This window comes from Sarcophilus harrisii, chromosome 3 (genome assembly GCF_902635505.1).
Source record: "Sarcophilus harrisii chromosome 3, mSarHar1.11, whole genome shotgun sequence".
Classification (NCBI taxonomy): Eukaryota; Metazoa; Chordata; class Mammalia; order Dasyuromorphia; family Dasyuridae; genus Sarcophilus; species Sarcophilus harrisii.
The window spans coordinates 494,613,379-494,635,968 of NC_045428.1; the positions used below are offsets into that span (position 1 = coordinate 494,613,379).

Sequence of the window (22,590 nt, forward strand, 5' to 3'; positions counted from 1 at the left end):
CCCAGTGACCTGTGTCTTTGGCAACCGCTGCTTCAGGCAAACACCACGTGAAGGTCTAGAGAAGAATGACCTCAGCTACTGTCCAGCACTCCACAAGGTGCCAGAGTGGCTCTGCCCAAAGATGAACGGCGCTTGTGGTGACCCACTTCCACAACCCCAATTTCTCTGAAGCTGTTTGGCTCCAACTCTTGCTCTTTCTGGGATTTCTGTCCTAAGGAAAAAACCCATCATGGAAATTTTCACTCAGGGAAGGGACTGAGTTCCCTGCGTAGTTTCTCTAAAATCTAGGACCTTTAAACTTCCCTAATAACATCCTATCAGCCATGATGTTGTGCCCAGACCCTAGTCTTACTCAACAGACTAAATCACTGTGTCCCAAAACAAACATTATCCTGATCCTCCCCCAGCAAGCAGAGCAAGGAAAACCAAGCATGGGTAGTTAAAAGTGCTCCTTTCCCTTTAGGAAAGGGTCCCAGAACAAGCATGGGAAGTCCTGGCCCAGGAAACAGGCTTTCTAAGGAGAAGAGAGTTCAGCATTCGAAATGAGAAATTTCTAAGAAGCTGACACAGAAGCAAAATCCAGGTTCCCTACCCCCGCCAATAAAAGCCAAACTCTACCTTCAGAGTATCTAACATGGCCAGGAACTCTCTAGCTCCTTCCTCCTACTGCCAGTGTTGCCTTAGAGTTATAGAGGGATGGGAATCTTTTCCCTCCTCTCTTTTCCCTGCCACCCCCCCCCCCATCCCACCTTTCCTTACAATCACTTGCACTGATTACAATCAAAAAGGTTTAGACATCTGGTAGTGACAAGGGAAGAAGAGAAGCAGATCGGGACTACAGCGGATAGAGAGAGCACTGTGTTTGGAGTTAGGAAGTTATGAGTTCAGACACTTACTAGCTGCATGACCCCGGGAAAGTCACTGAATTCTGCTTGCCTCAGTTTTTTCATCTATAAAATGAGCTGGAAAAGGAAATGGTAAAACACAATAGTCCTTTCCCAGAAAACTCAAAATGGGGTCACGGAGTCAGACATGACTGAAAATGACTGAACTTGTTTGGGTAAGCCAAGATCTGTCTATCTCTGTTTTATCTCAGATCAGGTGCCTTGGAAAAGAAATAGATCAAAGACATTCCAGTAAGAGACAAAGGACAGTTAGAAAGGAAAAGAAATATAGGTTTTTCTAAAGTCTGGGCACTACAAAGAGTAAGAAGGCAACAACATAAAGGAGAGAATCTAGGTTTCTAGGCCAGAAGAGTAATTCTAGGAGAATTAACAGTAAATCTAAATCCTAGCTCTGGCTGTCAGCACCTAGGGGATCTTGGTAAGTCTCTTCATCTCTGCTTTCTCCAAACCATCCAGTTTGGTTTAATTCAGAGCTAACCTGAATTGGGGCACTACCTAATGAACACTTAGGATGGAGTTCATCTTGTTAGTTCTTTGTGTCTTATGTTTCTAGATTATAAGCTTTTCAATGATAGAGACACCACATCTTTGTGGTACATCAGCTAACACAAGGTGCTTGTATTAAGTCATTCACTGGGAGGCAGGATTTAAGAAGGAAGCCCAGGACCGACTTGTTGGCTTGATCTGGAAAGGATGCTAGTTTGGGAGTCAAAAGATCTGGCTTCAAAGCCTGGCTCTGTCCAATGACCCTGAGTCAGACATCTCACTGATATGTAAGGCTCAGTATCTTCATCTGTAAAATAAAGCAGTTGAATCTGTGATTTCCCCTTGCAGCTCTAAAATCTTAAGAACAGACCTGCTGTTTTGAGAGCCAGGGAAAGCTAAGTTTTCAGGAGGATGTGGAAACCAGGACAGAGATCTTTTCAGGAATTTTTGTGCCCATGGCAAGTTCTATAAACTACACACTGAGCACTCGCTCATTTGAAATCACTGGTATGTCTAGGACATCACTCTGGGGCAGGAACTGTGGAGCATCTTCTGGAAAGGCTGTCATGTGGGAGTCAAGGGAGAGTAGGCAAGAAGCTCATCCCAACCTGACACCCAGAAGCTTCCTACTTCAATTAATTATATATGCCAACTAGATCCTCTGGGTTTTTTTTTTAAATACTAAAGAGACACCCATGCTATCAGCACCCACTGAACTTGGCACCCTATAAATTTGGAACTGAGGTACAAACACGTGACTCTACTGTGTAAGCAGTCAAGAGGGAGAAGTTTAACTAAGAAAGAATAGAAAGAAAGTCACAGAAGGGGAGCCAAGATGGTGGAATAACAAGAAGTATAGCCCATCTCTCCCAACATAAGCCCTTTGCTGTAATCTGGAAAATACATCAACTGAGTCTTGATGAGGAACTTCAAGAAAAAATCATTTTTCTAGCCCAGCTTGACATCAGGAGGCAGGTCTTTGGACACTGGGTACAGAGTCTAGCCAGAAGCACAGAGCCATGCAAATTGCTCCAACCCTTAGGGACTGAAGGAAGATCAAAGCTTCATAAAAGGATAAGAAGCACCAGAGCAAAACTATGGCAAGGTGTGGGAATGAATGACAATTGGATGCTCTGTTGCTCCTTGCTAGTTCTGGGTCACAGATCCAGGGTAGATTTGCAGATCTGGGACACAAACCTAGGTCTCCTGACTTGGAGTATAGTGTTTTTTCAATACCATAGCAGCAAATAATGTCTAACCAGTTTTATGCTGGACCAGAAACATCCAAAATTAACAGGGACTCAGACTTCTAAATCTGACTTAATCCAAAGCCTTAACTATCCATGGTTGCCAGGAAGAAGAAACCTTTTCTATTTGCATTCTCAACATTTAACACAACGATTAGTACATAATAGGCACTTAATAGATGCTTTTTCATCCATTCATCCATTGGAGTCACTAACCAGTCCTGGTTTGAGGATCAGAAAACCTGAGTTTGAAATCTATTACTCACAAACTGCATGTTTCCTTCCAGTGCCTTATCTCTTCCTCAGATCTATCCCCATAGCATCTGGGCTACCATCCTTCTGGGGTACCATTACTTCAATGCCCCTCTCTTTGTATGCATTTTCCATTAAACCAGAAGTAAAGGTTAGTAAAGACTCTCTGAAGTTCCAGCAACCTTCAAGGTCAGAAATTCTTATCTGAGATCTACAGAATCCCAAGGAGTCCATGATAGATTTCAGGAGATCAATGAATTTGAAGATGAAAAAATTATCTTCATTTTGCTATAAATAATAGCTTTTGAAATCTTATATATTACATCATACTCATTAAAAAATATTCTGGGGGAAGCCAGTTGATGTAGTGGATAGAGCACCAGCCCTGAAGTGAGGCAGATCTGAGTTCAACTCTGGCCTCAGACACTTAACACTTCCTAGCTGTGTTTACTCTGGGCAAGTCACTTAACTCCAACTGCCTCAGGAAAAAAAAATTATCCTGAGAAAGAGTCCAAAAGGATCTATAACACATAAAAAAGGTTAAGAGCCCTCTCAAGAGCAGGAAAAAGCTAGATGGTCCTTTGAGCCATCATAGGGCCTCCCTATTTTCTCCCCACCTTATTCAACTGAATTCTTCCTAAGCATAACTACTGCTGATTCTTGTGATTCCTTCCTATAGAATCTGTAGTTTCATGGATTCTCTCACAAAGAGTAAAAAACTATCCCGTGTTCTTAAAAAAAAAAATAGCTTCAATGGTACGTTTCAAGTGGATTTATTACTAAGATAGACTCAGGAGACAGAGAAAGGCTATGTTCTCTGAGTGATAACTACCAGAAAAAGGGTATTAAAGGGGAAATGCCAGAGAGGGAGCCCCCCTGAGACATCCCTACTGGTCAGCAGAGTTCTGGGTCCCCCTTTCCACTCTGCTTTTGAAACTGGTTGTCTAATAGATTCCGGGAAAGCCAGGTGACTGTAGTCATGACCTCGAGAACAACATCCTGGAGGGGAAAGGGCAGCCAAGCCCTGAGGGCACCCATGCACCCCCCCACACACACACAGACACATACACACGCCCTGGAGTAGAGTCCACTCCACCTGCACCCACAAAGTCTCCACCCAGTCATTCCGGCCTGGTCAGCTCCCCTGCCCCGCCCTCCCGTGGCAGGTCCCAGTCCACCTGGCCTTGAGCTGTTGGTGCCCGTGGGGCTTGGGGTTCTGGCCCCCCACCATGACTTAGGACCACATTTCCACATGGTGGAACTCTTTTCCCCTCTGATAATTAAAGCACTTAACCAAACCAGCAACTCCACAAATGCCTGATGGGAACCAGTTGCTTATGACTTTATATCCATAGGCAGAGTAGAAAAGAGAGAGAGGAAATCTAGGAATCTCCTTCACTTACTATGGGCAAGTCATTCAAAAAATGTTTTACCATCTGCTTTTTGGTTTCCCTTGAAGAACCATTTAGCCTTTCTGTCTGATTTTCAGTGGAAGCCATGTATGGTCTCTCTTTTTTAGAAGGTGAGTGCCTTGAGAGCAAGGACTATCTTGTTTTTTCATTTCTACATTCCCAGTATTTAGCAAAGTGATTTGTGCACAATAAGGACTTTTTCACTCATTTACTCTCTCATCCATTCAAGTCATGAACCAGTACTAGTTTTGGAGTTGGTAGACCTGGATTTGACACTAAAATCTATTATTTACAAATTGTATGGCTCTGGGAAAGTCATTTAACATCTCAAAAATTCAGTTTCTAAATCCTAAAAAATTGGGAATATTGATATTTATGGATAATATAAGATAATGACAAAAGAGCTGACTTCTGAGTAAGGAAGATCCATCTTTGAAGCCTACTGGACACATACTTTACTGGATTGTGACACCTGGTGAGTCCCTTAGTGTCCATAGACAATTCTATAAGATGCTATATTTCAGAGCAGTTGTTGTTCTCATTTGATAGAGGGAGTTTCCTTGCTGAGAGTTACCTTCACCAATGACAACTCCAAATCAAAAGAAAATATTTACATTGTTTCCCCACCAGGTGATTATGAGGCAAATGCTTTGTAAACTTGAATGGATCAATACAAGGACTCTGGATTTCATCAATCTGGGAGTTTCCTCTATCCACCAGCAAAGCTTATGATTTTTGTTGCCCAAGGCTCAAAGATTTTATACCTGTTTAAGGGATAGCTGATGAGAATTAGATGTGAACTCAAGTCTTCCTATCTAAGTGTCTAGGTACAATGATCTATCCAATAAGCCACACTTTATCTCCAGGAACTTCAGAGCATGATAAAAATGTTATAATTATTAAGCTTTATTCTTCTCATCTGTAAAATGTGGATGATATTGTCCTGGTGAAACTATATGAAATGAAAACATATGTTCTTACTTTTGTAAGAGCGTATTATAGATCATAAAATGTCATTTAAATGTAAAATATTCTTACAATTGCTTCTAATACCATGCCCCTGTTGTCTTGAATTATGATGGAGCAACAGAAATGTATAATGGACTTGCAATTGGAAGAGACCTGGGTCTCCCCCCCTCACCCTAACCAATACCTATTGTGTGGTGACCTCTGCCCTTCACTTACCCTATAGGGATAATAATACCCGGAGTGATTACTTCACAGGGCAGTTATGAGAGTCAAGTGAGATTATGTTTGTAATGTACTTTGCAAATCAAAAAAACCCAATGTATAATGTAGCTTGGGTAAGCAATGCCCCTAAATTCGTGCTATATGTTCATTCCCCTGTGCCTGTGACTCAGATATACACAATTAGTGTATGTATCAGAGTCACCTTCTAGACTCAAACTCCTCAAAGCAGTCAGATCCTCCCTGCTCAGTCATCCCCACATCATGTCATCTCAGGCCATGGACTCCTCTGATAAACTAGCTGCATGTTTCTCTTCCTAGGATTGGTTGTTGTGGGGATCCTCCCTCTCTCCGAAGCACAGTACACCCAGAGATAGACAAGAGGACATCGTGTTCCAAGCCCTGGCTAAAGGTGCCTAGAAAAACCCAGATCTTAAAGTCAGATGACTTGAGTTAGAATCTTTTTTTTTCTTAATTGAAATAATTTTAAAAATCAAACTCTTTGCTCACCCAAAATGTTTAGAGAATACACTTGAGGATCCCCAAAATCCTTGCAGGTTGTTCTAGTTAATTTTACCATCAACTAGACTAAAAACAAAGCAACCCGTCATAAGCTTAACAAGAAACAATTATTGCTCTTATGGAATTTTCAATAATTAGTCTGTTTCAACAATTAGGCTTAGTCTGGCAGGAATGTTTAGCCTAAGATCTGTGAATTTGTTTAAAAATTTATTTTTGATAACTGTAATTTTATTTATTTTTTTCAATTAAATGTAAACAAAAAAATTTTAACAATCATTTTTTTAGAAATTTGGAGTTCCTAATTCTCTCTTCTCTTTCCTTTCCTTCCCATTTCCTTGAGAAGGCAAGCAATTTGATATAGGTAATACATGTGTAAGTCGCACAAAACATTTTCATATTAGCCATGTTGCAGAAGAAAATACAGACCACAAAAAACAAGAAGAATACAGAAGGTATGAAAAGTCTGCTTCCAATCTACATTCAGACTTCATCAGTTCTTTCTCTGAAAAGAGATCATAAATAGATCATAAAATTGTCATTTACTATTGTATATTGAATATCATTTCAATTATTCTTACAATTGCTTCTAATACCATTCTCTGGTCCTACAACTCTATTTTTTTTTTAGCAAGTATCAGATCATTTTGATGATTATTATTTTGTAATACGATCTGAGATCTAGAGAGCCAGGCTAGCTTCTTTTACTTTTTTTGTTTGCTTGTTTTTTTTATTGATTCCCTTGACATTCTTTGGCTTTTACTGCTATTTACTACATATGATTTTTGTCTCTTTACCTCTGTATGTTTCATTTTCCTCTTCTGCATAGTGAGAAGATTGTCTCTAGGGTCCCTTCTAGCCCTATGACCCTTGGCCCTACTTTTTGCTTGTCCTCTTCAGCAAAGAGAAATGATGGGTCTCCTGAAGGAAACACTCAGCCCTGCCTCCCATCCCATTGGTTTTATCAGGCATCTTTCTCACAGCACACAGTTTCTGGATGAGAGGCACCCTAAATCTGATCAGTTTATAGACTCATAGAACTTCAGAGTTCTGTGGAAGGGGCTCTGGAGGTCATCGAGTCCACCCCATCAAAAGAAAATCCTGAGGATGTTCCTGTGAGACTGCTCATGGCACTTTGGGACAGCTAATAGCGTTAGAAGATTTTCCCTGTACTAAGCCTGAATCTACTTCTGCCAAACTTTCTGGGTTCACACAGAATAAGGCAAATCCCTCTTCTAAATGATAACCCTTCAGACACTTGAAGATAAACTACCATGTCTCCTCCAAGTCTTCTCCTTACATTAAAAACAAACAAACAAACAAAAAAAAAAAAAAAAAAAAAAAAAAACAGGAGAACCATAGCCCAGGTATGGGGGACAGACAACACTTAGAAAAATCACTTTGGTGGCTGAATGGACTTCCCATTGGTTATCTGTGAAGCTGATTCTAACATGTTGTAAATCAGGCCTGATTCAGGTGATTGGAACAAAGTGATATATTTGTACTTCACTTAAAGTTAACAAAAAGAACTTTTCTTAGATGTAGCATAGAAAGGATACTCAGCAAGGATATAGCACTGGTTCAGGTAAATGTAGTTGCCTTCATCTCCCTAGGAAAATCTGCAAGGTGTGGTGAAATTGCAGTAGGACATCTATCAAGTCTGAGGGATACTGATGCCTTATGGGCTGGCATTTTTTGTCTCTTTAGGCAGTCAGAAAGCTCCATCAATAACTCAGGCTTTAACCCCCTGTACCAATCAAATTTTGGGGACAGCTTCCCTGACTTATTCAGAGGAAAAAGCTAGTCTAATTCACAAGTTGGGAACTCTAGTATTTATTACTCCTGTCATATAACCCAAGAAGAAAATTTTACTTTTATTGGTACACATTTTGCCTAATGGTCTGATCTCTTGGAGTTTCTTTGGATACTAACTTTGTCATTCAAAGTGACAGGCATCTAAGCTTTTTTAATAAAATCAGAGGTAAAACAAAGATGTCCATTATCAACATTTCTAGTTAGTATTATACTACAAATATTAACTATATCTATAAGAAAAGAAAAATAAATTGAAGGACTAAATATGGACAATGAGGAAACAAAACTGTTACTTTTTTTTGCAGATGATAAGAGGTTTTACTTAGAGTACCCTGGAAAATCAACTAAGAAAACTAATTATTAAAAAACCAAACAACTACACACAAAGTTGAAGAATATAAAATAAACCCACACAAGTTATCAGCATTTTTATATATTTCTCATAAAAAACAGTAGGAAGAAATAGAAAGAGAAATTCCATTTAAAGATATAATAAAATACTTGAGATTCTACGTGTTTCAGCAAACACACAGGAATTATATTGAACACCTTTACAAAATGCTCTTCACACAAATATAGGTCAGAATAGTTAGAGAAATAGTAGAACTAGCCAATATTGTGAAAATAAATACTATCTAAATTAGTTTACTTATTCAATGTCAGTACCTACCAAAGAATTATTTTATAGAGCCAGAAAAAAGTAATAAAAGTGTGAGTTATCTTTCAAAGATTTGCATTATCTTCAGATTTAATAAGTATGCTATGGTACCTACCATTGCTTTATACACACACATATATGTATGAAGGACGGGACCAAACACAAATCCCTGTGGCATTCCACTTTCCATAAGATTATGTACATAGGCTCAGGGAGGATCTTTAGGGGTCATCATTGAAAACTCTTCCTTTCACAGCTGAGAAAACTGAGATCCAAAGAAGTGAAATGAGATTTGGACAGGGTCAACACAGGTAGAAAGTGATCAAGACCAGATTTAAACCCAAGTGATTCCATACCCTTGGCATTGTGCCAGCCTGTAATCCCACATTGATACTGAACCATAAATGGATTATCATTGGACCTGGAATTCATCTTGTTCCAAATCTACCTAATTATTTCATCTGTTCCATCATCTCATGTCTTTTTAGAGGAGTAGCATGAAAGATTTTATTAAATACTTTGCTAGAATCCAGGTTCATGATAAATACAACATTCATGATCTTTTAGTCTAGTAGATTCACTGTCAAGAAAGGAAATTGTATAAATCTGATATGACCAATTCCTGAGGAAGCCATGTCTACTCTTTTTGACAATTGCTTCCTCTTCTAGATGTTCATTAATTATCCTTTTTTTTCCCCCTGAGGCAGTTGAAGTTAAGTGACTTGCCCAGGGTCACACAGCAAGGAAGTGTTAAGTATCTGGGGTCGGATTTGAACTCAGATCCTCCTAACTTCAGGGCTGGTGCTCTATCCACTGCATCACCTAGCTGCCACCTAGATGCCCCAATTATCCTTTTAATAATACATTTTAGCACCTTCAGAGAAATGCTAAATAGAAGTATGCTTAGTATGGTTTTACAATGCAATTCATATACATGTATGTATACACCTATATGTATATACATACATACATGTACTTATGTCAAATGTTGGCCTTCTCTGCTGTGAGGTGGATAGAGAGGGGAGGAAGGAGATAGTTTGGTACTTAAAATGTCACAGATAATTAAATTAAAAAAATACATTTTAAATTTGCCAGGAATTAGTCACTGGCCTATAATGTTCAAAAAATCAAGATACTTGCTCTCATCTAGCCCTCAGGTCGTTTTCCAGCTCTCTCCAGTCATTTAAAGGCACTAAATGTAATTCATAAAATCTCAGAGCCAAAAGAGCCCTCAGAAGTGACCTCTGACATCTAAACCCAAGAAGAAAAGAACCGAGCTCCCAATCCCCAAGATAGCAGCTGGCTTTGTCATTCTAGAGATGTGGCACAGTGGGAAAAGTACCTAAATTTCAATTCAGAGAATTATTATGGTACCCCCATCTCTGATAATTACTATTTATGTGACCTTGGAAAAGACAGTTAGCATCTGCACACTCCCTCTGGAAAATGAGGCGGGATAGGGCCGACTGGCCTCTGAGGCCCTTTACATGTAGCTTCAAATCTAGCATCCTCTGACTCATCTACCATCCAGATCTGGCCTGGTTGCTGCCCTTAATTCTTCAAGTCCTTTTATGAGTCTCAGTGAAATGGATTTTTCTCTGGGCCAGGCTGGTATAAAAAAGGGATCAGTGATGCCCTAGAAAGTGGAAATGACAGGACCAGTTACACCAACTCAATTTAATTCAGCCACTATTTAAGGGACAATTGTATGCAATAGAATGGCTAGCTTTAGACTCTGGAGAGGACTGGAAGCTAGAAGAAAATGATTGGAAGCCCCAGAAAGAATAAAGTCAGAGCCAGCTGTGAAGGACAAAGATCACTGGATTTGGAGTTAGAAAACCTGGATTCCACTCCTGCCTCAGCTTCATGATTGACCTTTATCTCCGAGTTTTAGTTTCCCAAACCTGTGATACTTGTCATCAGGAGCAAATTTTGAGCCTGGGATCTTTGGTTATGCTTGATCTCAAGCTGAGCTATGGAGGAGCTATCTACAGATGTTTGTTTGGACTGGACAAGGATTGTGATGGAACACTTCTTTCCTCACTCTTGTAGGGAATTATGTACATAATCAACTTACAAGGATTTGAAAGGCTATTATGTAAAAAAGGGATTAATCTGTTCTACTTGGTCTCAGAGTATAGAAATGGGAACAATGAATGGAGGTTGCAGAAGGGCGGATTGACTCATTATATTTTTAAAAATTTCCTATAGTTAAAAAGTCATCCAAAAACAGAACAAGATACTTTTGAAAACAGTGAGTTCCCCATCACTGAAAGTGGGAAAAGCTAGATGACCACTTGTCAGGACCTTGTAGAGATGATTATTATCATAAAAATAGCTAGAATTTATAGAATGCTTTACAAATATCTCATTTGGTCCTCACAACAATCCTGGGGGGTAGGTGCTATTATTATCCCCATTTTACAGATGAGAAAATGTAGGTTGAATGACTTCCTCTGAGTCACACAGCTAATAAGTATCTGAGCTCATCTTCCTGATTCCAAGTTCTGAGCTCTAGATTCTGCCACACCTACATGCTTCTATGATCTCTTCCCACCCTGAGATTCTGTGATTATGTTATACGTGTTTTGAAGTACCTGGTGTTATAAAACAACCAGAACAAAAATTTTGAGAGGACATTGGTTCTCACTGGGGCCATTTGGGGTCAGCAGTCATCAGAAAATATCAAGTAAGCATTGTGATGTAGAGGAAATTATTCTGAATTTTGGAATGATAGACTCAGGGTTTATGATTCCAGTTCAACTGCTTACCAGCTATGTGACCTTGTTCTTCAATTCCCTTGACCTAAATTTCCTGTATAAGAGATAATCTCTAAAATGCTTTCCACCATTGTAGTGATTCAGTTCTAATGATCTTCAATAAGAAGAGAGAGTTAAGATCAGTCAAAAGAAACCCAAGATTAGATATGCAGGCAGAATGGGGACTAGAACTTGGACATCCTGATTGATATTGAACTCAGGACTCTCCCTTGCTTTAATTAATCTGGGAAAGAATGAGGATCCCACCAAAGCTACCTCAAGCAGAACTTCCAAATCTCTTTGTTCAACATCCAGGCCACGTCATTTCTAGTAACTTTCCTGGGGAGAGATGATTGGGGGGGGGGGGGAACAAAGAGAAAGAGAAAGGAGAAGGAAGGAGAAAGGAGGAGAGAGACAGACACAGAGAGAGAAACAGAAACAGACAAAGACAGAGAGACAGACAGACTCAGAAAGGGAGAGAGGGAGAGAGAGAGACAAAGACAGAGAGTTAGGCACAGAGAGATAGACACAAATAGAAACAAGCTCAGATAGGGAAAGAGAGAAAGACAAAGACAGAGTGACAGGCACAGAGAGATGAGAGACACAAAGACTCAGAGAGACAGAGAGACAGACTGATACACAGACACACAGAGACACATACACACACACACAAGTGAGTTGGAGCTGGGAAAGAGAAATGGAAGCCAGCTATTGCTAGGATAACCAGGACCATATTCATGGGAAGATGGATATACAATAAGCTGGTTCTCTCATTATCCTGAAGCAAAAATCCAAGCCCTCCAGGGGAATTCCCCTATAGTTTTCAGATCTTCCATACTCAGATATTGAGATTCTGATCAATGTGAGCTCAATGATTTAGAAAAACATGGAAAGACTTGTATGAAGTGATAAAGAGTGAGAAATGAGCAGAACTAAGAAAACAGTAACAATGTTTTAAAAATAACTTTGAGTGAATAAGACTATTACAAATATCCAAATTAACAACAAAGGACTTATGAAAAAAGATGCTATATGCATCCAGAGAAAGAACTGATAAATAGAAGTATATATACAATAATTTTATATCTTCATATATTTATGGTTGTTCTAATGGTAGCCATCAACTCTAGGACAGGGAGCAGAACAGGAGGAGAGAAAAAAAAAGAAATTTACATGATAACTTTGGAAAGAAAAACAAATTGTGTATAGTAGATTTGTAGTTTTGTGTGCTATAATCTTTTTTATTGTACTGTGTTACAGAAATGTTTGTTTTATCCCATTAAATTAAAAAAATACTTCCCAAATACTCCAAATACACACACACACACACACACACACACAAAACAAACCAAAAAAAAAAAACGAGTTTAACAGTCAGGACTAGAGAGAGGACAGAAACAACACTTACTATGTGACCCTGAGCAAGGCACTCAAATCCTCTCAGATTCTGAGTTTCCTCATCTGCAAAATAAGGGTAAGAATAAATAGAGTCTCCTTTTTCAGGGTTGTTGAGGCTCAGGTGAGATAACATACCATGAATCACTTTGGAAATCTTAAGAACACTGTATAAATATTAGTTATTATTCTAACAAAGAATTTAAGAGAAAAAAATTCAACAAAACTGACAACACACGTGATATTTCAAATTATTCTCTTTTTTTTGTGTTTTTATTCAGCAAGGACCATGAATGCTACTTTTTTTTTTTTATCACAGCAACAGTTCCAGGGCTACATTTAGGTGACAGGGGCAGTGTGGCAGGTGGACAGAGCCCTGGTCTGAGATCTAAAGCCAGGAGGTGGTCATAGTCTAAGGTTAGCAGAGAAAGGCTGCTCAGACAGCCAAGGCTTAAGACTTGGGGTAACATATCATCTCTTCCTGAGACTCCTTGAGACTGTTGAAAAAGTTGTTAACTTTGTCCCTCAAGTCCTTCTCCAACAAGCTGAGGTGGTCTGTCATCCCACAAGAGCGGGGTGGCCCCAGTTTCTGCTTGAGTTCTTCCAGATTATGCACCAAGGCCTTGTTGAAGCTCTCCCCACAAGGCTTCATATTCCTACGGAACTCATCAATCTGCCGGTCTACATTTACATTCATCTTGGTCAAGGACTGGTGCATCTCCTCGGGGTTTCTGGGCTGCCTCCCCCGCATCTCCTCGGCACAGGGGCACAGCTTTTGCTTCAGATCCTCGGCGTTGTCCGAGATCTTGTTCCTCAGCTGATCCACGTTCTTCTTCATCTGGAAGGCCAGGCATTCCAGCTGGCGGTTGAGCTGCTCTTGGGCACCTTTGGCAAAGGGGCAAAGGGTCTTCTGAAGCTCCGCGATGTGCTGGTTGATCTTTTCCTGGAGCTGATCTGCGTAAGGGGTGAGCTGGCACTTCATCTTGTCCACATGTTGGTGGACCTTGTCCTTGAAATCGCAGGCAAAAGGGGCCAGGGCTGCCTGTACACAGTTGATGTTATCCTTCATGGCTGACTCCAACTGCCCACAGAGCTGCTGCCGAAGGTGCTCCGCGTTCTCATTGAGGCTGTTCTGGAGCTCATTGGCATGGGACCCCAGGCACTGCTTCAAGGTCTGCACATTTTCATTCATCTTCTGGCAGACCTGTTCCTGATTGGGCTGGAGTTGCTGTCTGAGCTCCTCCAGCTCCCTCCGAATCTGTTCCTTGAGCTTTTCTGAGTCCCGGACCAGACAGCAAGGCAATTCCATGGCAAAAGGAACTACCTTTTTCTTTAAGTCATCAGTCTGGGTGCTAGCCTCCCCACATTTATCCTGGAAAAGTGTGCTTGTCCAGGGGAAGGGGAAGAAAATATTGCTGTTATTATATCATAGTGTAACATTTTGTATAATATAATATATATATAGTATAATATATATAGTACATATTAGACAGTATAATATATGTAATATATAGTATAGTATATATATAATATATATAGTATAATACATATATAATATAAAATAACATTATCATATTATTATATATTATAGTCTATATTATACTATTATATTACCCCCAAAAAACTTTCAAATAAGGTTCACTGATACCCATTCATGGTCTAAAGTGATCCTTGAGTCCTCCCAGGCTTTGCCAAGAGAACACAAACATCAGTAAGTCCTACCAAATTGGAACTGCTTCAAGTATGGGCCTAGCCTAGTAAAATGTGTACCTAAGCGGGTAGAAGGGGCTGGTGGTGGGATGAATTGAGACCCACAGTATGGTAGTGACCCAGGCAACATGGTAGTTTTTTATTCCCAAAGATCAGAAATGAACCCAAATATCTGGCTGTAAATCTATGCTTTTGTGACCTTTCTATCACCCCTCTAAAAACTCAGCTAGGAACTTGTTCTGAATAAAATGATCCGAATCCTCCTCTAGCATTCCTTCAGAACCTCCTAAAGGACCTAGACCCCACCCTTGAAGGACCCCAACCTCCTCCTGCCCATCACATCCCTTCCCCCCTCCCCCCTTTGGTCAAAGGTACTACTTGAGTTGCTGGTTGAACTCCGACTTCTGTTGCTGTTCCATAGCATCCTTGGCATTGGCGCTTAACTTGTTGAAGTAGTCCCATACCAGCTTGCATACTTGGTCAGGCTGCATCTCAGCCTGCTCTCCTGAGGAGGAAGGACTAAAGCTAGGCACCAAGGTTCAGTTCAGATGGAGGTTGCCCCCTTGCACTAGTTACATGATTCAGGCTGGATTTAAGGAGAGCAAACCCAATTGTTTTTCTGGGCGGGGCCTTGCCCATTCTGATGTAGGGAGGGGGGGAGGGGATCATAGGGAGATGTTGACCTGGGAGGGGGGGGAAAGCTGAGCCCTTAGGTATTTCCTTTGTGTTCACATGAATGAATATCCTACATATATGTGATCCCACCATGGAGTCTACAGTCCAGATTAACATGGAAGTGAAACAGAAGTACTTATGCCCTGTCTCTCTCCCACCTCTCCTTATCCACAGCCCCCTTCCAACCTTCCTGGCACTCATATTAACCCCATCAGAATCAAATGGGGATAAGGAATTCCCAACCCTCCCATGTTACCTTAGCGGTCCCCTTCCTCCATTCCAAGCTCAGCCCAGAATCCCTGGCTCTACTGGCAGCTGTTTTGAGTTACTGGCGATAACCACAGAGGCCTTGGGAAATATGTTGGCTTCTGGGCTGAGTCTGGAATGAGCCCCCAGCCTCGATCCTAGGAAAGGACCACTGAGTTCCACTTGTTCCCTTCCTACCCTCCAGAATCTCTCTCTTCCCAATCCTCCATTCTTACCAAGTCTCACGGTTTCCAAGGTCCTCCTCCACCTCCAACCAAATTCTGAGATAAAAGACAGCCTGAGAGGACCCTCAGAGAGGCACAGAGGAAGAGCTCACCTGTTCTGTCTTCCATTCTGGCCCCAGGTTTGAGCTAGTAAGTGTTTGATACCCGACTTCAGGTCCTTTACTCTTCCAGTTTTGGAAGGTGACATATTCCTGGGAAAGTGCTTGGACTTTAAGCTCCCACAACGTGGATCCTGTGATTTGGGAGGCAGTCTGGAAAAGTTCTTATTCTCCCAAAGGTCCATGAAGAAAGAATAGAAGGAACAGAGCGAATAGAGGAGAGCTAGAGACACAGAGCTTCAAGAAGCCCCTAAATTCTAAGGAGAGAGAGAAGTAGAGCCCCACTCATATGTAGTCTTGGGTCTTGGCCAAGAGTATCAAGGAAAAGTCCATTACTCCACTCCTGAGTGTAGAAAAAGAGAGACCCCCTACTCCAACCTTAAATCTCTGACCCTTAGCCTATCTCTTCAACTTTTAGAATTGGGTAAATATTATGAACTGCTCTATGTGCATCCACTGTGGCATGGCAGGAAGTCTCAGCAATCAGGCCCTTGTCCAGGCCCCTCTCCTGCCTCCCTTCGCTCTAGGAAGGTGGCTTCTGGAGGCTGGGAGATGTGTATTGGAAAACAAGAACATTTGTCAGGTATGAGGTGAGGGACCAGGTGAGACTCTATGCAAGAGTCTGAGGTCTCTTCTAGCTTTCAGGATCTGTGATTCTGACCTCCTGGACACCACAGAAGGTGTAGCATGGGATGATGGCTAGAGCCTGCTAGTTTGGGGTCAAGGGCCTGGGTTCAAGTCTTATCTTTAATGTGTGACCATGTCAAATTAGTTCTCTGGGCCTCAGTTCCCTTAGTGGTTGAATGAGGGAATTTATTCAGGTATCAGTTTGGTATAATGGAAGATCTGAGTTCTAATCTTGCCTCAGGCACTTATAGCTGCATGATCCCTAGGCAAATCACTGTCTGCCTCAGTTTCCTCAGCTATAAAAGGAGGATACCATCTACCTTACATGCTTTTGTTCAAGGATCAAATAAGATAATATATGTAAGGTGCTACACCAATGCTAGAGCTTATTATAATTTTCAAGGGAAATGAGTAGGCTCAGTTCCTGGGGTCGCAAGGACAGAAACCCCTTCTGTGCTCACCTGACGTCCCTGGTCGCAAGCTTCTCAGAGAGTATAAATGGATCCTAGATTCCCTGCGGACTGGTCTCCAAATCACTCAGTGTGTGTTTGTGTCTTTAGGGAGGATAAGGAAGAAATAGAGCATAAGTGACATGCAGAGCCCTGGGTTTGAGAGGCAGATGGGCTGGGGCTAGAAGGTAGGGAGAAGTAAGGAAAGTCCTAACAGGTAGATCCTTCAGATGCACTTTGGCCCCTGGACTTACTCAGAGAACAGTAGAAAATAACCTGTGGATGACAGTAGAGACAAGTTTGTGTGTCGATATCCATCTGTATCTTTGCACTGTACACGTCTGGATGTCCACATTCTTGTCTGTGGGATGTGGCTAAATGTATGTCAGCAGAGGGTACAGTCAGTGTCTGTGTGAGGTTCTGTTGTTTGCTTGTACACTCATATCCTTCTCTTTGAATATGAGTAGATATATCTGCCTGCTTCAGAACACAAATATAAACCTCAGAACTACAGTGAGAAGGGAGTGGGGGGTGTGAAGGCAAGGGACACTTTCTTGGAATTACTATGTATCTCTGATGGCTACCTTCTCTTTCTTGTGAAAGGCAATAATAACAATAGTTATCTCTTCAATGTACAAAAGTTACAAAGTGGTTAACATAGATTATTTCTTTTGATTCTCACAACTGGTATTATTATCCCCATTTTGTAGATGAGGAATTAAAGCTGAGAAAGTTTAAGTGATTTGTCCAGGGCAATACGGCTAATGAATATCTGAGTTGAGATTTGAACTCTTCTGGAATCCAAGTCCAGAGTTCTATACAATTCTACTCCAGAGATGTCAGTTTGAGCTAACTGGAGCCCCAGTAGTGGCAAACAAGATGTATAATACTAAAACTTTTGATCCTGCTGCCAGGCTCTTCTTCCTCCAAAGTATCCTTCCTAAGGACTCAATTCTTGTGAATTCTGACTTCTTTGGGAAATTAAATCTTGAGTCTCAGATTGGGATGACCAGAACTAGAACATTGTTTTAACCTTATTTCTTAATTTTTATAATACAAAGGTGGTCTTTTTGCTAGTGGTGTCCATACTTGTGAAGGGGAGAACTGAAGTGAGGGAAGGGAAGGAATAAAGTGCAGAGTACAGAGTCTGAGAACTAGCATATATTTTAAAGTTCATGTAGCCTAACTTGTACCTGAGCAGGAATCTTATATCTTGTTGTAAACCTTGAATGATTTTCCCATTTACTAAATACTAAGGATAGCTACATGGCCTAGTGCATAGAGACCAGGGCCTGAGTCAAGAAGACCTGTTTCCAAATCCTGTCTTAGATACTTCCTAGTTGTGTGATCCAGTTTCCTTATTTGTAGAAATGAGCTGGAGAAGGAAATGGCAAACCACTCCAAAGATATTGGAAATCCCCAATGAGGTTGTGAATAATAGGACATGACAGAATAATCACAAACATTAGGGACATTTTTGGTGATGGGGAATAGGAAAGGATGGACAGCAAGTGATGAGGGGAATACCTTCCATCCAATTCCTGGAGAGTTTAGGGCCTGTCATTGTTGTGAAGGTTATAGGAAAACAGGTTTGGGCAGGACAAGATAGAAATCTTTAAAGAGTTGTTACTTGAAAGAGACATTAGACCTGTTCTACAAGAAGAAAAATAGGAGCAGTGTGTGGAAGTATAAAAGAGGCAAATTCAGTTAGGTTTGATGTCAGGAGAGCACAAAAGTTCTGAAGACAGAATGGGACAGAATCACCCTCCCTGGTGACCTTCAAGCTGAGGTTTCAAAGTAGGGTCAACATGAGGCTTTTTCTTTATGCATCACAATGGTCTATGATTGTAGACCTCCCAGCTCTGGAGGATCACCTGTCAGCATGCAGTCCAGAGGATTCCTGTTCAAGTGTATATGCTGGGTGAGCTGATTTCTGAGCTCCTTTCCAGCTCTGAGCCTCTGGGATTCTAATAGACATAAAGGTCCTTTGAAAAACATTCAACAACAATCATTAGGATTTGTGGGGATGTTACTGGTAATAATAGTTAATATTTATATAGCCCTTTAAGACTTACAAAGCTCTTTTCATATATTATTTGATTTAATTAAGCATACAATAATCTTGTGTGGAATCTGCTCTTAATTACCCCCAAATGAGGTTGTGAGGTTGACTTGCTTAGGATCTCACAGCTAAAAATATTAAATCTAGCATTTATGTAGCACTTTAAAATTTGCAAGGTGCTTTACAAATATCTTATTTGATACAACAACCTTGAGAGGTAGGTGGTGCTTTTCTATTTTTCAGATGGGAAAATGGAGGTGAAAAACTTTCCCCAAATCTAGCAACGTTTAAGGCAGGATTTAAATTCAGATATGCTTGACTCCAAAGAATAGCACTCTATGCATTTGAACACCTAGATTTCCCTAAAACATTTTATTGGTAGATGGAGAGAACACCAGCGTAGGAAACTGGAGACTTAGTCTGATATCTCCCTGGCCATGAGGTTATGGGCAAATCCTTTACTCTGTAAAACTTCATTTCCTCATAGGCCCAATGGAAATAATTCTTATATCACCTACTTCACAGAGTTCTCATGAGGAAACCTTAAGGTGTTATCAAAATGTGAATTATTCCCTGTATATACTGTTCTTTATATTAATTAACTTTGCTAAAATGATTTTTTTCTTCCCTGGGGATTAAAATTGCCTCACCTACCATAAGAATGAGTCAGAACTCTAAGCCAATGGCCCTTTTTTAAAAAAAATTATTTTTGTTTTATTTTTTTTAATTATCGACAGTTATTTTATTTATTTTTAAATAGCTTTTTATTTAAAAGTTATATGCATGGGGTTTACAGCATTGACAATTGCCAAACCTTTTGTTCCAATTTTTCCCCCTCCTTCCCCCCACCCCCTCCCCTAGATGGCAGGATGACCAATACATGTTAAAATAAAGTATTAATTAAATACAAAATAAGTATACATGACCAAACTATTATTTTGCTGTACAAAAAGAATTGGACTCTGAAATATTATACAATTAGCCTGTGAAGGAAATCAAAAATGCAGATGGACAAAAATAGAGGGATTGGGAATTCAATATAATGGTTCTTAGTCATCTCCCAGAGTTCTTTTGCTGGGTGTAGCTGGCTCAGTTCATTACTGCTCTATTGGAACTGATTTGGTTCATCTCATTGCTGAGGATGGCCAGGTTCATCAGAATTGGTCATCATATAGTATTGTTGTTGAAGTATATAATGATCTCCTGGTCCTGCTCGTTTACTCAGCATCAGTTCGTGTAAGTCTCTCCAGGCCTTTCTGAAATCATCCTATTGGTCATTTCTTATGGAACAATAATATTCTATAATATTCATATACCACAATTTATTCAGCCATTCTCCAATTGATGGGCATCCACTCAGTTTCCAGTTTCTGGCCACTACAAAGAGGGCTGCCAATGGCCCTTTATTAAAGGACCCATGATCCCCTTTAATGAAGTGGCCCCCAGATCTTTCTCAGAATCTTGAGATGTCTCCTCCCTCATGAGCCCTATTTTTATAGGGTTAGATATCCACTCATCCTGAAACAGCTATACCAAATAAAGAATAATGCCATTGACTGACATGTGACATATAAACTAAACTAAGCAAAATATAATATCAGGAGGGCCATAAGTTGGATGAAGTAAGGAATATCTCCACACAAGATGGACAGGCTTCTCCTTAATTTGGACAGAATGAAATGATACAAGCTATCACTGTCAGCGACCTAAATGACCATCTGCTCCTATTGGACAAATGATTAGTCCAGAGGCACAAAAATATCTTGGGAACTTTCCATGTAGTTGTGATCTCTGCCACTCTGAGCTTGGTCACCATGACAAGGAAAAACAAGGGTGGAGGGCCTTTAGTTAACTTCCTATGATTAAGCAAGTGAACTTAGAATCTGAAGCTCACAGCTCCAGGGCCTAATATACAGAATTTTGATATGATTCTATCAAATTGATTAATATTGATTAGAATAGAGTAGGGGTCCAAATAAATTATTTCTTCTTTCTTTTTTCTTTTTACAAGGGATAGGGAAGGGGAGAGATATGTTAGGAAATGAAGGCACCATAAAGACAAAGAATGATAAAAATGTTTTTTAAAAAGAAATATATATTGTTATAACTATGTGTTGTCATGTAAAGAGGCAGCTGTTGGCACAGTGAATATAGTGTTGAGCCTTCAGTCAGGAGTCAGGAATATAAGTTCAAATCCAGCCATGGATACTTCTTGTGTACAATTCACTTAATTCCTGCCTCAATTTACTCCAAATGATGAAACTTTAGAATAAGGACAATAATAGCACCCATCTTTCAGATTATTATAAGGATTAAATGAAAGGATATTTATAAAAAATCATTTAGCACAGTGCCTGGTATTTAATAGGTGCTACATGAATGTTTTCCCCTTTCCTTATAAGGATGAATTTGGTATCTGAATACATATTAGCAAGTCAACTGGATATTGGTTTAGGGCTATAGAGACCTAGGTTTTCAAGTTCCCATTTACCATGACCTTGGGCAAATGATCCAGTCTCTGTTTCCCTTCCTCTATAACATTGGAAAAAAGAGCCGGTCTGCTCGCTTCCTAGGCTCCTGGGAGGAGATACGAGATCAGAAAGTGCCAAACTCAGGAGGCTGTGGTTTTGGATGGCTGCCCCCATCTTGCACTTATCCTAGTTTCTGATTGTGGGCAGAGATGGCATTCAGTCTCCTAATAATCAGGTCATTGTTGACCCTCCTTTGAGTCAATCAGCTAATCAACAAGCATTTATGAAACACTCATTATGAGCCAGGCACTGTGCTAAATACTGGGGGTTCAAATAAAGGCAAAAAACAGTGTATTCTCAAGGAGGTGACTTTCTACAGGAGGAAACAAGTAAATAACTATGTACAAATAGGCAGCTGTTGTTCTTCCTTAAGGGAACCAGACATCATGGAGATGATGATTTGGACTTAAGTGAGACCCAGTTATAGAAAACTATGAGTCATGTTCTCTCTTCCAGAGCCATCAAAGTCCAGTGGCAAGCTACAAGTCAAGATGACTGATGATGGTCCAGGACACAGTGGATGACCTTGACATGCTCGGTGACTAAGCTCTAAGCGCTCCAAAGCTCCTGCTTCAGCCACCTTCATAACCTTGGGAACAGCCCAGTCTACCATGAGGAACCTTCATGTAAATCACCAACAGGTTTTGGTCTTGTCAGTCACCCTCAGCCTGGGTCCTCTGCCAAGGAGCTTTTACTAGGGGGTGGCTGCTGAGCCTGCTGCAGCTGCTTGTGAGAGTCAGTCAATGAGCAGGCCTGAGAAGGGCTTGGCAAAAGGCACTAGCATCGGGGGCTAGGAAAGGCTTCTTAGGGAAAGAGGGGTATTAGCAAGGCTTTAAGACATTATGAAGTCAGCCTGTTTTCATCCTTCTTCTTTCTACGCAAAAGCCCCTTTCTTTAACCCCCCCAAAGTTTCCCAGTGATTTTCTGCCCTTTCTTCTCCCTCTTCCAGATGTTCTCCCATGAAAGAATTAGCTAGACCCATTTGCACTTAGGAATAAGTAAGCAGTGATACTTTGGGCTCATAAAGAACTACAAGGGACTTAGGAGGCCAGATGGTCCATCCCTTCAGATGAGGAAACTAAGAGCAGTGGAGGGACTTGCCTGATGTCATAAAGTTTGCCTGACTCCCAATTGATTGCTTCTTCCACTAGGCTACGCTGCCTAGTTATTCTTCCTTAGAGATTTATGTTTTTAGCAGGGGGAAAATATCCAACTAAAGGAAAGGAGTTCTAAATTGTTGAGTTGAGGCAGTCAACTTATATGGGGAAGGTTATTTTTAAGGGAGAGAGAAGCTCCTGACCCCCTGAAATC

The 22,590-nt window shown here is 40.6% G+C and overlaps 1 protein-coding gene across 2 annotated transcripts; it reads right to left on the reverse strand.

Annotated features, from left to right (window-relative positions):
- Nucleotides 1-12,880: 12,880 nt before the first annotated feature.
- On the reverse strand, nt 12,881-14,958 carry APOA4 (apolipoprotein A4). Of its 2 annotated transcripts, none has more exons than XM_003764191.3 (2): nt 14,725-14,958; nt 12,881-14,021 (listed from the first exon to the last, which is right to left on the reverse strand). In XM_003764191.3, exons 1-2 carry the CDS (start codon nt 14,835-14,837, stop codon nt 13,088-13,090), a joined length of 1,047 nt encoding a protein of 348 aa, XP_003764239.1. In that variant the 5' UTR covers nt 14,838-14,958; the 3' UTR covers nt 12,881-13,087. The 2 variants fall into 2 exon arrangements, with proteins under 2 accessions (XP_003764239.1, XP_012400440.1); XM_012544986.2 differs by having other exon boundaries at nt 12,881-14,027; nt 14,725-14,947.
- Nucleotides 14,959-22,590: the final 7,632 nt, after the last annotated feature.

Coding starts and splice junctions, on each gene's coding strand:
- APOA4 (XM_012544986.2), bottom strand. CDS start 14,837: ATGCAGCCTGACCAAGTATGCAAGCTGGTATGGGACTACTTCAACAAG. Junction 14,028..14,724: donor GAGTTCAACCAGCAACTCAA/GTAGTACCTTTG, acceptor CCCCTTCCCCTG/GACAAGCACACTTTTCCAGG.